We start from the raw sequence: 16,399 nt of genomic DNA on the forward strand, positions 1-16,399 counted from the left end.
CTCTAGGCCTTTTTCAGCACATCTGCAGCAGATTGCACTGTTTCTATCTGCAAACTGTCTCAGGCATATCAAACATGGGAAAAACACCAACCATTTGGGTACCACATGCTTAACATGGCATTTAACATCCAACCACTCAGCCCGTTTGCAAAAGCACCTAAAAGCCACACAAAAGGGGCACAAATAAGTCCCTCCTCCTTACCCACTTCAGTCTGCCCCTGCGATACTGAGTCATTACCTCTCAGCAGCCTCCACTGACAGGGATGATGGTATAGCATAGGGTGTCCCAGGTCCTAGCAGCACATCTGCCAGCAGCACACCACCAGCTGTAGACCGTAGCCAGCACATTTCTCTGCCCCATCCGCTGCAGCGGAAAAAAAAATACAGTCCCTGCCACCCACATGCCCAGTGTCTGAATGCAAGCTTGTCAAAGCTGTTGGCTCTCCAACTTCTGCCTTTCAGCCTGGTGGATTCTGCCCCCTTCCGTGAATTCGCACAATGTGCTGTACCACAATGGCAGGTTCCCAGTCGCTACCACTTTTCACGTAAGGCCGTTCCATCTCTCTACCATCACGTGGAAGGGAATGTTCTGACATTGTTGGGCAAGGCAGTAAGCCATAAAATCCACCTTACTGCGGACACGTGGTCCAGCAAGCATGGTCAGGGACGATATATTTTGTTCACAGCACACTGTATAACGCTGCTTGCAACTCAAAAGGATGCAGAACAGGGCTCGGTGCTGCAGCTTGTTGTGCCCCCACGTCTCCATACAGCTGGTGGTGATGATGCCAGACCTGTGAGCTCTACCCCCTCCTCCTCCGCCACCTCCATGCCCTCCTCTGCAGAATTGTCCTATGAACATCAGGTACTCCCTAAGCATTCAAAGGGCTCTTTCCAGAGTCAGGCTAAAAGGTGCCATGCAGTGCTTCAGCTGGTGTGTTTAGGGGACAGGAACCACACCTGAGCAGAGATTCTTGAAGCTTTGCAGGGACAGGCCCAGAGGTGGTTCAGACCATGCCAGTTGGAGCCAGGAATGGTGGTGTCTGATAATGGCTCAAACCTCCTTTCCGCCCTTAGACAGGGAAAGTTGATGCCTGGCACATGTCCTTAATTTGGTGGTGCATTGTTTCCTAAGTACGTACCCAGGGTTGCAAGATGTACTAAAGCAGGCCAGAAGAGTCTGTAGCCATTTCAGCCGGTCATATACAGCCAGCCTTCGGTTGGCTGAAATTCAGCAGGAATTCCACCTGCCCATAAACCGCCTGATTTATGACAAGTTAGAACTCAACTTTGGGAATGCTGCAGTGACTATACATGCAGCAGAGGGCCGTCAATGAGTACCTGTGCCATTACAGCACAACTATAGGCTCAGGCCGCCTCTGCTTTTTTTCCCCCTGCCAATGGCTGATCATTAAGGATGCATGCACTGTATTGTCACCATTTGAGGAGGCCACAAGGATGGTGAGCCGTGACAGTGCATGCATCAGTGACACAATCCCTGTTGTGTTCCAGCTGGAGCAGACTCTGCGTGGCATTATGGACAGGGCACTAGAGGCAGAGCAGCAGAAGGAAGAGGAGACCTTTCCTCTCAAGGCCCACTTTATCCAGACACCATCATTCCTATGTCACAGAACACACAGGAGGAGAGAGAGGAGGAGGATGAGGAGGATGATTCTGGCACTTTCATAGGCTTCGAAGAAGAGGAAGACATGCGTCAATTTGTAAGCGGTGGCTTTCCAACCCCAGGACCATTGGGAGTAGTATGTGGCTGGGAGGAGGAAGTTCCAGATGCTGTCATTGTCAGTGACCCAGAGGAGTCTGCTTTTCAAGCCTCGGCAAATTTGAGGCGCATGGGCAACCTCATGCTTCAAAGCCTGCGAAAGGACCCAAGAATACATGGCATAAAGGAGAAGGATGATTACTGGTTGGCAACCCTCCTTGACCACCATTATAAGGGGAAGGTCTCAGAACTCGTTAAAGAGGATTTTATTGAACGTCTTTCCTGACTCCAGTAGGTTACAGTGTCATGGAAAACTTAGTTTTGAGTCTTCTGTTGGTCAAAAGAGATGCGTTGGAGAAGGCATCTGCCTAAGTGAGGCATTTTGGAAATGTTTTAGTCGTCTCCGCCCAGGGCTGTCAGCTTCCACATCCCATCAGCAGCGTCTGCATCACATGTGGACGATTACCTCAGGGCCAAAACAGAGATGGAGCACTTTCCAGCTGATGGTCCACTGACTTACTGGGTCATGAGAAAAGACCACTGGCCAGAACTTGCCCAGTATGCTATTGAGTTGTTGGGCTGCCCTGCATCCAGCGTGCTTTCAGAACCGGCATTCAGTGCTGCAGGAGGTTTCATTACTGATCATAGAACACGTCTGTCCATGGACTCCGTGGATCGTTTGACTTTTATAAAAATGAATCAGTCCTGGATTACCAGCTATGAAGCTTCTGATGCCGATGTAACTGATTAAGTTTTTTGACAGGTGCATATCATTGCAATTTTTACAACAAGGCCAATTCTTGCTTTTATCAAGAGTACCTCTATAGGGTTATGGTGGGAAGGCACCACTGACACCCAAAGACCAATTTTTAAGCACCCGTTACTTCTATCCAAAGTCAAAGTGACACCAGAATGTATCCAAAAAATCTCTAATCTTGTTCCCAGTGCACTACATTGTGGCCTCATAATACACACTGGCTCCCCAGCTGTTGCTGAGCAAAATAAAGGCAGCTTGCAGGGAAAATGTCATTTTTTTTGGGCTTTAGAAATGCAATTTATGCTGCAGCAGAGTCTGGACATGGTACAGATCTGCCACTTTACAGGTAGACTAAGGGGATCCCCCAGGCATTATATTGGAAGGAATTTTTCATTTTTATGCTTTCATAAAAAAACAGTTTTTCTTTTAAATTGAGTACATACAGTCCAAAGATCAACAGTAGTCCAAATACAGCATATATATACAATCCAGCATCCATTGGGAACATTAAATATTCATCACAGCCACATCATAATAGATCCCACATCCTAATACCAGAGCCCATTTCACCGTACAATCAGAGTATGAGTGACTTTGCCTCTTACCCATATTCCATCTGTTATTCGTTAAGGTATCTGCATTATCCCACATTTAATCCCAAAAGTCGGTCCATGATCAGGTCTTCCGGGGCAAGCCCCGGTGTACCCAGACATGGGTCCCACAACTTCTCAAATTTTACGGAGCACCCCCTATGCTGGTAAATAACTTTTTCCATTCTCAGTGTATTTTCTACAGCAGTAATCCATTCTTTGACCGTGGGAGGGGAGTCAGACTTCCAATGTAGCATTATCAGATTACGTGCCAGAAAAAGGGCCCTCGTAAGGGCTTCTCTGGTGTGATGTTCCCATTCAAGCTCATCTAGAAAATACAACAGACAGTACTTGGGATCTACCAGAACTGACACCCGAAACACTGTGATAGGGATATCAATCACCCCCTTTAAAGAATCAAAAAATCACTGCTCATTTAAAAATGATGTTTTTCACAAACCTTTTTTTTATTGATACATGGCCCCCAGGGCAGGACCCAGACCCCTATAACCATTGTATGCCCAATTACTTGCATATAAGCCTTCAAAATGGGCACTTTTGATTTTTGATGTTCGGGTCCCATTGACTTTAATGGGGTTCGTTATTCGGGTCTGAACTTTTGTGGTGTTTGAAAGTTCTGGTGCAAACCAAACAGGGGTCCATTCAGCCCATCCCTAGTACTGGCTTTCCTTTACATGGAATATCACAAAAGCATATGATTATGTGTAAGACAGTTAAGGTTTCAATGTAATGTAATGTTGGGTTCATTCCCTAATTTTTCATCCAATCACATCACATAGAGTTATCAATAGGTCATACCTGACTAGGATTGAATTAAGAAGAATGCAGAGAAAGGCATTACCATTATTTGGCACAAGCAGAAGGCAGAATCTAGGTAATATGTAATAATCAATTATGTTTGCCTCCAAGCACAAATATAATCACAAACTATACATATACACAATATTTTAAAACATTAAGAAACATGGATTGTGTGATCATCTTAATTTACAAAAGGCATTGGTTTCCCTCTAAGGATCATTTATGGCTGCTTATCAACACAAACTCTGCAACTGAAAGTTGGTCACATAACAAGAAAATGTGTTTTTGCAGTGCTTGGTTGTAATGGGTATTACTGAACCATTAGTAATATGACACCATAGCATGTGGTAAAACAAGTTTTTAAAAAAATGTTTATTAAATAGTGCTTGATTAATGTGTTTTGTGGTCCTGATGCATGCTTTTCGGTATACTTATTTTACAGGCCACATTCTTGAGGTCCTATTTTATTCCCATATATAATTTGCATAAAATAAACAATTACAAATTATTCTGGTAATAATTTAAAGAGCCTACAATTACAAAATTGGTAAGAAATGTCCAGACATAGACAGGCTTTCACTTAGCGAAATATAATTTATTTAAAAATATTTGTATACCAGATCTAGAGATGCACAGCATCAACAATAAATTGTTAATGGCACTATATCCCTGGGGAAAATAAATAGTAACGTAAAACCACTTTAATTTTCTTTCTCACTTTAAAGATGCTAAATGTCTCTATTGATCAGTGTTCTGGTGATGAAACCTTAGCACAAAAACACAAATGTCAGTTTTGCAAATGCTGCTTGATTTATGTCAAATATTTGGAATAAAGCAGAAAACTGGAGTACAAATGGTAAAGTGGAATTAAAATGGTAATGACAATAAAATGATCAAGGTATACCTCTGACTGTTTGCTAGGTCTGGCCTGAGCTATAATTGGGCAGAAAGTCCACATTGTCCTATATTAAAATGAAATGGAAGATGTAAGAGTGGAAGAATGGAAGATGGACGATTTCTGGAGTTGGTTGGGGTTCCAGGGTTGATAAGGCTGGGAAAGGTTATTAAAGCAAAAAACAGCTCCAGCTTGTAGCAAAATAACATCTGCATGGAGGCATAATGGATTTTCTTTATTTTATTGTACATCTTAAGCCTTGAGATGTACACAGCACAGTCTGCCTAATGGGTAGTTCAGTTTATCATTCAGACATGGTTGTGTTGCATGATTCCACTCTTCTTCCTCGTATCTGCAGTCCTGGAACTCACCTGCTTGTAGTGCTAGAACACCTTCCTTGCTAATTCTCAGGCACACAAAGCATAATGTAGAAAAAAAAAAATCCAGAAAATGATTCTGCACAACCACCAATCAGATTTAATCTGCCTGGGAAATTTACATGTACATGGTAATGCAGAAACCAAAGAGAAAGAAAGCTACATAGCATAGGCTTCAAGAAGCAAATCCCTTTCCTGCTAATGATCCTGTACACAGATGCGTGTGCTTATTCCGCAGGGGATTTTTCAAACACCATAAAAACCTAAACCGTATAAATGTTTGGAATTGATATTTGACTGGACATCATTAAAGTATATCTATAGCCATTGTTTTTTTCATTGGAAATGGTGCAAGGATGGGAGTGGGGGAGGGTAAAACCAATGTGAGCAAAATCCCCTCTTACTCAGCTGTCATGGGATCAAGTGTCCCTATTGGAGGATTTATTCTTGTTCTGTTGGCTACTCAAAATTTTGGACTTACCTTTGCATTTATTACCTGTGACATTGGTGATCAGAACAGTTAGAGAGGGTGAATCTCCATAACAGATACACCGAACAGTGGTTGTAGCCCCCCCCCTGTATCCAAATCACAAAAAAAAAAGTTTTGACTGTAGTTATACTTTATGGGCTCACTGTATGCTTTCAGATTCTGCCTGGAATAACTCTTAACATAACTAAACTTACTTTTCATTGACCTTTGGGCACATTTTGGCAAAATAATGTATTTATCTAGTTTTAGTTTACACATTTCTTTACATACTGATAGAGAGTGGATTGTGGTCCTTTATGCCTGGCAATGCATGCTCCTTTACAAACAGTATAACAAATAGTGAAAAGTATAGCCATTTAGGGATAAATTTGATGGTGGCTGACAACTTTTTAGATTCTGTGTAAAATCTAAGGTTTTGAGAAACTTTATTTTACTGATGTCTTCTTTTGTCCTTAGATGCATATCCAGACCACAACACTGACCATTTCAGTGAGTTTGAGTGCCTCGGTCTCCTTAGGTATGCTGTACATGCCCAAGGTCTACGTTATCCTTTTCCATCCAGAACTGAATGTCCCCAAACGTAAAAGAAGCCTCAAGGCGGTCGTTACTGCAGCCACAATGAGCAACAAGTTTACCCAAAAGGGAGGCTACAGACCAAACGGAGAGGCCAAGACTGAGCTATGTGATAGCATGGAGACACAAGGTAAATACAATCATTAATAAAGATTTATAATGAAATGGATGTGTATGTAGCTTTTTGTTTTACAGCCCACAAAAATGTAGTGTTGTTCACAGCCAAAAACAGGACATCTAAGTGCATTTCTAGAATATTTGGTAGATCAATGGGTAATTTGCTGTACTTTAAGGATCTTAATTAGAGGAGAGTGATAAAACATGGGGAAATATGCAAGTGTTGCATGTGCTTTTTTTCTTTTGCCCTGGCATTCACATACACAAACATTATCCTTGTACCTGTAATGGTGATGTATTATATCTATCATCTATTTCAAATACATTAGACCGAAACCTGCACACACACTATTATCAAAACTCTACCTGTCTATGACAACAAATCACAACGTGTCAGCTCTGTTCAAGGAATGAAAGATAAAATTAAACATTAAATCAGCAGCCGAATCAACAAAGCCAAAGCCAGAGACCCGTGACTAAGAGGGTAAAAAGGATTAGCCTATCTACTGGGAAAAACAAAGTCAATGATTTGTTGCTGTGTGTGGGTCACGTATCTTTTAAATAAACAGCTGTATATCAATAGCTCCCCCCAACCTCTCCTGGTGCTGACGTTCAGAAAACACAGCATACAGCTAATGATGCTGTCAGAATTCATCTTCTCACTCACAGGTTCAATGTCAAGCGACATCTCCCACAGGCTCCAGCCTTAGACATCCTATAGCAACCTGGGGGTGTGCGCTGCATGTATTCAGTACGGTCTGCAAATTTCCACATTGCAAACACACAACATGCAGCATGTAAAGGATTCAGTCTGCCAACTTCATTCCAAACACAGTGCAGTCTGACGGGTATGATCACTATAAAGAAACAGATCTTCATTAGTGTGTATTGTGTATAATTACTGAACAGCAAAATGCATTGGTGCAGATATTGCACATTTACATTTGTCTTGATCATTTCAATGTATGCAGGTGCAGGGTGTTAAAGGGTAATTATAGGCAGGATCTTCAGATTGCTTACCAACGTCCAAAATATACAATTTTGCATATACAGTGTTCTTATATTAAAGTAAATGCGAGTTTCATGATATAATCAAACTTGATGTATCACTGTTACTGTGAAGAACTTACACTCTGTGTATACAGTAGTTTGGCACATTTATTTAAAACATGAAAGTCCAGTAGCTTATTGAGATCACCATGATTCTCAGTGGTGGCTAAAGATATTAACATATCAGCAGTCAAATTTTATAGTGGTGATAACCCAATTGATCAAATATGCCTTATTTTCTGTGACATCAAAGGTAGGAACTGACAAGAGGATCTAAAGAAAAGTGTGCAGCCCATGTCAAGTCAAATTTGCTGAGTTTATTTATTATAGGCAGTAGTGATATAATAAAATAATTTCAGAATTTGCCAGAGAATGGAAATATCCAGTGATTGCCGAGCACAGTATTTACAAAATGATTTCACGAATGCTTTAACCCCTTCCCGCCGAGCGTACACAGATGTGCGTACTCGGCTTTCCGGGGTTATAACGGGATGATGCCCACAGCTGCAGGCATTATCCCGGTACTGTCTTTTAGAGCCAGCGATTGGTTATCCAGATATAACAACCAATGCGGCTAAAAGCCGCTCGGCTGTTATACCGGAGGAGCAGGAGGGGACGTCCCCCCCTCCCACCGCCTCCCGCAGCTCTTACCGGGCCTCCCGTTCCATCGGGAGGCCCGATAACCAATCGGCCGCCTCCGGTGGCTGGGGACGGACTGGAACGAAGCTTGGAATGGCTTCGTTCCAGCCTCCTAATAGTAAACATGGAAGCGACGTCATGACGTCACTTCCCGTTTACTCGGCTGCTAATGGCGCCGGTTTAAAAAAAATACACAGTATTCAGAATCACCGTTTGAAGTGCAAAGGAGGGATCGGGGGTCTTTTAGACCCTCGATCCCTCCATAAAGAGTACCTGTCACCACCTATTACTGTCACAAGGGATGTTTACATTCCTTGTGACAGCAATAAAAGTGATCAAAAATTAAAAAAAAAACACAATTAATTAATATAAAATGAAATAAAATAAATAAGAATTTTTTTTTTTTAAAGCGCCCCCGTCCCCGCGGGCTCGCGCAGTAAAGAAAACACATACGGAAGTCGCGCCCGCATATGTAAACGGTGTTCAAATCACACATGTGAGGTATCACCACGATTGTCAGAGCGAGAGCAATAATTCTAGCACTAGACCTCCTCTGTAACTCTAACCTGGTAACCGTAAAAAAAATTTAAAGCGTCACCTATGGAGATTTTTAGGTACCGTAGTTTGTCGCCATTCGACAAGTGCGTGCAATTATAAAGTGTGACATTTTCGGTATCTATTTACTCGGCGTAACATCATCTTTCATATTATACAAAAAAAAATGGGGTAACTTTACTGTTTGGTTTTTTAAAATTCATGAAAGTGTCCCTTTTCCCAAAAAGTTGCGCTTAAAACACCGCTGCACAAATACCGTGTGACATAAAATATTGCAACAATCACCATTTTATTCACTAGATTCTCTGCTAAATATATATATATATATATATATATATATATATATATATATATATATATATATAATGTTTGGGGGTTCTAAGTAATTTTCTAGGAAAAAATACAGATTTTAACTTGTAAACACCAAATTTCAAAAATAGGCTTAGTCATGAAAGGGATATACATTTACAGTATCTATATGTGTGAATTATTGTAGTTATTTTGACGGTGGCTAATTGCCCTACCTGTACTCCATCCTGGGAGAGTAGATTTTTTTTCTCTTTAGGATAACTTTTTTTTTCTCTCTAGTAACTAACTAGAAGTAATTGGCATGCTAATTAAGATGCCTGCTAAGATGATCCTGACAAAGTTGTCATACATGATGTAATATGCCTGGTATGCACTTGATGCATTTTAATTCCAATATGATATGTGCATCTAAAAATGCTAATATTGCATATATAGACTTATTGCATGATATAATCAAATATTTACAAGCTCCTCAGGGAAAATCAAATTTTTATTGAAGGCATGCTATGGCTTAGTGGGCATATGTTCAAATGCTGGAGTATACATTCTATAGCAAATCAACCATGTTACTAAAATCTACATATGTTTTCTGTAGTCTGTGTACTTTTTTTATATCACTGACAAAGAATATATTTTGTAACCATAAGATTTGTTTGTTTGTACCTATATATTAGGAAATCAGCACCAGTATGTAGGTTACCTAATATTCCTCATTAAATTGCTCACTAACTGGTCAATAATTAACAATTAATGCAAAGCAGGTGCGCAATTCCACATTTTGGTCTGCAATGACTAGATTTTTCTCAGGATAATCACCAATTAAGCAACAGAGTTTGATTTAACCTAAAGCCTCGTACACACGGTATGATTGTTGGCAGAGGATTGTCTGTTGACAGACTGTTGTCCTAAAATCTTATCATTAATACTCTCCTTTTGACAATTGTTGTCCAACTTTCGGCCAACAAATGTTGGATGGCAGGCTAGTAAATTTTTGGCGGACAACAGTTTGACGTCAGATTTTCGTTTGGTCAGTACACAAATCTATCACACAAAAGTCGAAAGTACAAACACGCATGCTCGGAATCAATGCTCACCAAATATGAAATTAGCAGAAGGGGCCCAAAGGGTGTCGCTCAAGAGCTGAAATTCCTCGTAGTACATGACTAAGTTTGTGTTGTTGACCAACAATTGTGTACCGTTAGTATGCAAGACAAGATTCTGGCATACGGCCTTAAGACAAAAATCAGACGCTTCGTTGGCCAACAATCATACCATGTGTAGGAGGCTTAAATGTCCCAATGATTACTTAGTAATCTCCCCATGGAATGTATTCGCCCAGAATACCCCAACACAATATAATATGTCTAGCAATTTTAAAGTAATGAGTAATTTGACTAAAATTGGTCTAACAAGCAATTTGACTAGCATTGGTCACGTGGCTTATAAATGTTTTATGATTTAGAACAAATGTATGTTTCAAAATGTATTTTTGAGAAAAAAATGTTATCAGAGAGCCAAATAATACAAATGTAACAAATAAAACCCATATTAAATAAACTCTCTATTTATCTTTATTATAGCTAAATACGTATTTCTGACTCCTCTCTAAGATTCCAACCTCAGGAATTGCTTAGCAAAACACACAAAGTTTGATCCTGTTTAGTATTAGTCATGTAATATAGTATAACTTCTTAATGCCCAGCAGGACATTAATCACTTAATATTTACAATGCAGGCTGCCTGCAATGAGTTGTATGACTCAATTACCTGGCATGCTGAGTCCTCAATTATAAAATCAGAGCAAATATAACACATTATTACATGGCTTGACATCATGTAATAAACTAAAGAATATTAAGGCCTCATACACACAGGACATTTAAAAAACTCCAGCGCTGCTGCTAGGAAAAATAACGTTTATGGACGTTTTTCCACGTTTTTTGGCATTAGCGGTTTTTGCCATTTGTTCAGTAAAAAACACTCTCTAGAATGTAAAAATGCCTAAAAACGGTAAACACAGCTAAACATGGCTAATTGCTTGTTACAGCGTTTAGCAGCAATTTTTTTCGTTTTTACAGCTCAACAGCCTCTGCTCCTGAACTCACAGGCTGTCATTTTTTTCTACTGCCCCCAAACGCTTATGCCTCCAAATGCCTCTGAAAGTTTATGTGTGCATGGGCACAAGGACTAACATGGAGGGGCATTTAGAGGCAGTTAAAAAAAGTCAGACACCCTAACAGCAGCTGAAAAAATGCCCTGTCTGCATGAGCCCTAAAAGTAAACAAACTGCCACTTTGTTTATGTTGGGGTCTATTTTAAAGTGATACTTCACTTGTTACCAGAAATAGTAATGGCTAGCCCAACTTTATATAATGGACATTCTTTGGTACAGAATGTGTACACTCGTATTACATTAGGAAGCCAAGTTGTATAGCGTTTTTTATTCTAGGGACTTTCTTTTCCTTTGTATTTGTTCCAGAATTCCTGTAAGGGCTGATTCACACCAATGCTCTCTAATATACCCTATGTGCATAAGTTTTTCATTGTTTTTAATGGTGCTAGTTCACATCTGTATGGTATGTTGTTGACTTTGAACACGTAAAATAGTTAATGTACATTTTTTGAATTGTTGATGAGCAATATAGGGTCTTTTAGGGTCAGTTCACACTGGTGCGATGTCAGAGATCGGATGTGATTTGTACCACACTGCAGTGAAAATCACATCTCTGTGCAATGCGATTTCAGCTATAAAGATCGTATGGCTGAATTCGCATCAAACTCGCACAGGACCCTTTTTTTTTTGTCCACAGTAGAATCGGATCACATGGGTGTTCACATTACTGTCCGAGTTTGCAGATCACACTGCGATATGCGAACTGATTTTGGGTGTCATTAACAAAAAACACCTCCCCTGCAGTCCCAGTGTGAAAGCCAGAGTGCTTTCACACTGGGGCGCTGCACTGGCAGGATGTTAAAAAATGTCCTGCAAGCAGCATCTTTGGGGCGGCGAAGGAGCAGTGTATACACCCCTCCTCCACCGCTCCTGCCCATTGATAAGGGCTTTATACTCGTAGCAAATATGGATATATTTGCTACCAACTATGTATATACTATATATAGTTGATACTTGCTCAGTGAATGCCAATGTCATCCAGATTATCTGACATTATTGTTTTTTTTATTAATTTTGGGGGGGGGGGGATATTTCTAGGATTCATATTTTATTTATTTTTCTATTTTTATTTTTGTTTCTTTCATGGGAGGTTTGGATTTGGTCAGTGGAAACCAGATCTAGACCCCCATGGACCAGCATATCACTTCTAAATGTGATCTATTGCTGGCTCCAATAAGACAGCAATAGATCACTTTTGCTGAACAGAGCTGCAATAGCTCTGCCTGAGTCTCTCTACTGGAGAAAGTACCAAAAACGTCACTCGTCTTTGACTGTTGAAGATTCCTGCCTGAATCCCCACCAGGACCCACGGGAGCCGCTGATTCCAAGTGCCATTTTAAAATGGTGCCAGGGCGAGCAGTCATTCTCCCATCACCATTTTAAAATGGTGTCCAAGACTTGAGTGATTAAGATGCATACAGGCATTGCTGTTTTGGTCCACTCAGACCCAGTGTACTCTCTTAGTAGTTTGGTGATCCTGAGGCTCCATGCACACTGGGCTTAAAAAAAGTATATTCTCTCAGGAGTAAAAAATGCTCATATAGAGCATTTTTTGTACGAAGTTTAGACACGTTTAGGAGAGTTTTATGTTTTTCTGCCTCCAAGCTCCAATCAGAAATGCAAAACCAGAATGTTTTTTTTTTTTCTGCCTCTAAACGTTAAACTCAAAATATGTCTCTTAATGTCCCAATGTGCATGGACACATTGAGCTGCTTCTACAGGCAGAACACAAAACTTCTGTAGAAGGAAAGTTTTTTAAGCCAGTGTGCACGGAGCCTGAAAGGTTCCCACTTGCAATGTTGAAATGCCCATTGCAGGATCCTTGCTGTAAGAAAAGCTTCATGTAAAAAATGTCAGTATTTTCTTACAGCAACCAGTCACATTCAAACTTCCTATGGAAATGTGATATAGTGGTTGATGATGACGGAAGCAGAAAGAGAAATTACACAAAGTACAGATAGTACATCCCAACCACCCTCCTCTTGACCCTGTATGCATACTTGTTGTTTGCTTACCGGGAATTGCAGAGAAATCAGATTAAGGTAAATGTAATGACTTTCTGATTTTGGCATAGTTGTGGTGTTTATAATTGTTTACTAAATGGGTAGAGAAATTTCATTTGCCAAAGTGAATGTCTGCTAAGGGGTATATTTGCAAATCAGTGACTGCAACATTCACCAAACATTTAATACAGGTGAATCTTCCTGCTGCATGTATTTTTTTTTTTTTAATTAGTGACTGATGTTCAACTGCAGTGAATGTTTGGTGAATGTCACAGCCTCTGCTTTATAAATATACCCCAGTTTGGTAAATAAGGCGAAGAAGTTGTTTTCATTTTGATTTTCTTTCCTGGCACCTTTGGATTATTGAAATAAACCCAGCGTCACCCCATTTACCAAGACCAGTGAACATTCACATTGCAAAGTGGATATTCGCTCAGGCTTTATAGTGCATAGTCAGGTCACTTTTAAATGATGCAACCTGTGCAGGCATTATAGGGATCAATGTTGTACATCATACTATTTTAGAAATAATTGTAAGTGAATGGCTACAAAATAGCTTAAAATTGTATATTTCTCTTCTAGCTCTGGCCAGTAAACCAACATATGTCAGCTACAGTAACCACGCTATATAGGCAGCACTGTTTGAAAATGCCGTTGAACATTGGGAGGGGCCAAACAAATGGTCACACCAGATGCTGCTCCCTACCGAAAACCGGGATCAGTCAGGAGGACTAGTTAACCCGTCGTGGGGCGGAGAAGCGCGTCTGGCGCAGACGGGAGAAAAAAAGATAGCAGGCAAGCCACACACCTAGGCCCACTGAATTCCCACAAAAGGATCAGGAAACACATTATAACTTGTTATTTTTGTCCAGCTCAAATTCAAATTCTTAACTTTTTGATTTTTAAATATTTTTTTTTTAACACGTGATTTTTTTCAATTTATGTTTTTATTCTTCAGACACACAATTTTTTCAAGGTGTGTCAGCTTTATAGCATTTCAGTATTTTTTTTATTATTATTATTATTATTTACTACTTACTGCTAAAGTCAAAACAAGTTATTTTGATGTTCCCTGTCGTGCTGTTTAATTCTAAATTTTTATTGTTGTGCCCTGATTGTTTTAAACAAATATGTTATTTTAAATGAGTCTTGTGCTTTAAAAAACTGTACCCCCATCATTTGCCTGAGTCCCTGTAAAAACTGTTTAAATTACATGAATTATACATGATTACAAAATGCATTTAATACATTGCCATTAATTGTCCCATTTGATACAAATCAAAATTATTGCCTGAAAACTGCTTGTGATGTTTCACTAACTTTTCATGCCATGATTCGGTTGATTATTAATTTTTACTGCCATTATAATACACAGTGCCATAATATCATTACATATGGACACAAATACACCTTCAGCATGATATAATGTGTTTTAATACATCATGATCTGTCAACTATCAGAATTACCTCATTTTAAGTTGTCACATAAAAATTAATTAACCAAACAAGACTGACATAAAAATAATAACACTTTACCCCCATTTGTGTAGCAATTTAATATGTCCAGTGTTTATTTTTTGCTTTCATGTTGCTTTTTTTGTTGCTTTATTTTGATTTGTGTATTTTATTCTCCTATTCTCCTTGAACAGAAAGATGATTTATTCAAAAGTATATATGTCATGCAACAGATAATTTTATAAGAAAGTACCAATTTTATGACACTTTCAGAAGTGATTTATACAGTATATGATGTGAAATAAAAGAAATGTATAAGAAATAAAGTAAAAAAAAGAAAAAAAAAGAAAAAATAAGAAAAGACTCAAAAGATGTAGGTGGTTTTGATCAATTAAAAGGAAAAAGCATGTTATGAATTTATGTTCCAAAGAGAGAAAGTCTACATCTGATGCTCTCTTTAATCACCCAAAACCAATTAGGACCATATTACATAAAATGATCATATACAGAGACCGAATGCTTGTGAAATAGTAACCTTTTCATATTTTTTTTCAAATGGGCCAAGTTATCCCTTGGCAGAGTGATGAATACATAAACAGAATTATTCAGGAGATATGTTCGGTAGAATACAGGACTTGCTATTTTTTCTGTAAATTAAGTGACTTTGCACATTTTCGTGTTGATTCCTTTGTGCCATCAGCTTTCTTTCAACAGTCAGGTTCCAAGTAATTCCTCTCAGCAAACAACTACAGAATTATCCCCCTCACAAAATTAATATTACTGTTGCACATGCATTTGGACTCTTTCAGGGGCATCACAGATATACTGCTTTAAATTTGTGCCTTTGTAGTATAATCTACCCCCCGTATACATTCATTAACAAAAAATCTAATGCTACAAAGCAGATTTTGTTTACAAAGATAACCAAGTTTCATTAAATTTCTGGTTGGTGAATTTGCCCCTCCCATGATCAGTTTGCAATGTGTCTGTTATGAGAGTCAAAAGTTTCCCCTCCACCCATCACTCCATGCAAACCTTGCGCGGTGCCTGCCTTTATGCAAAATTATGTGTGCATGAAAATCACTGAGAGTCTTGAAAAAAATGTCTTTTTTTCTACCTGAGTGTTTCTAATAAAAGGTAAAAAACACATTGTTGTCTGTTTCTCAATGAACACATTTACAGCATATTATTGTGTATACAGTATATGCTAAGATATCATAAACATGCCAAACTTATTTCTGTGCCAACCTTACATTGCCGGAAATGCATTGTAGTATAAATGGTTACAGGACATCCAGAGGTAAAAGTATAGTGGTCACATAGTTGTTTTTAAATGTATGTCCAAATTGAGATATGGCCAGTGCTAAAGGGCCTATAGTTGATATACTTGCAGACGCTTACAGCGACCTCCATTACATGCTGGGTTTCCTGCAGGCTTTATATTGTAAAGGTCTATGATTTGAAGGCGTTAATAGTGTATGTTTAGCGATGTCACCATATGAAGCCATAATATGGGAACAATGGGAAGAAAACATTCCTTTAAGGCTTTTCTGAATATATGAAATGGAAAAGGGTCACAAAGTGTGAAATCCTGATCAACCACAGACAACTAGCACTTCTTCACTCTCTTGACACATGTGACACACTTCTGGTTGTGTTGGATGCCTTGTCCCTGCTACATTCTGTGGTACCATCCACTAGTTGCTGTGAGGACGCACAGTGTGATAACCTACACTATCTTCATCACAAGAATCTACAAAAGAGTGGCAGTGATGTGCTGGGTGCACTGAAAGAGCACCTGCAGTATTTAGTACTGTCGGGTGGAGATCAATCCACCCAACAGTATAGATATAGTCCTAGCTGGCAATATAATG

At 39.4% G+C, this 16,399-nt stretch overlaps 1 protein-coding gene across 4 annotated transcripts in view; it reads left to right on the top strand.

Annotated features, from left to right (window-relative positions):
• Positions 1-16,399, top strand: part of GRM4 (glutamate metabotropic receptor 4) — a 617,812-nt gene that overhangs the window by 311,486 nt on the left and 289,927 nt on the right. For 3 of the 4 annotated variants that reach the window (XM_073616042.1, XM_073616040.1, XM_073616041.1), the window contains exons 10-11: positions 6,108-6,354; positions 13,653-15,672. In XM_073616042.1, the coding sequence (XP_073472143.1) occupies positions 6,108-6,354; positions 13,653-13,702 (297 nt within the window). In that variant the 3' untranslated portion in view covers positions 13,703-15,672. Of the gene's footprint in view, positions 1-6,107; positions 6,355-13,652; positions 15,673-16,399 lie in introns of those variants that run through there. The other variant, XM_073616043.1, reaches the window with a different exon arrangement.

The sequence above is a fragment of the Aquarana catesbeiana genome, linkage group LG02 (assembly GCF_042186555.1).
Source record: "Aquarana catesbeiana isolate 2022-GZ linkage group LG02, ASM4218655v1, whole genome shotgun sequence".
Taxonomy (NCBI): Eukaryota; Metazoa; Chordata; class Amphibia; order Anura; family Ranidae; genus Aquarana; species Aquarana catesbeiana.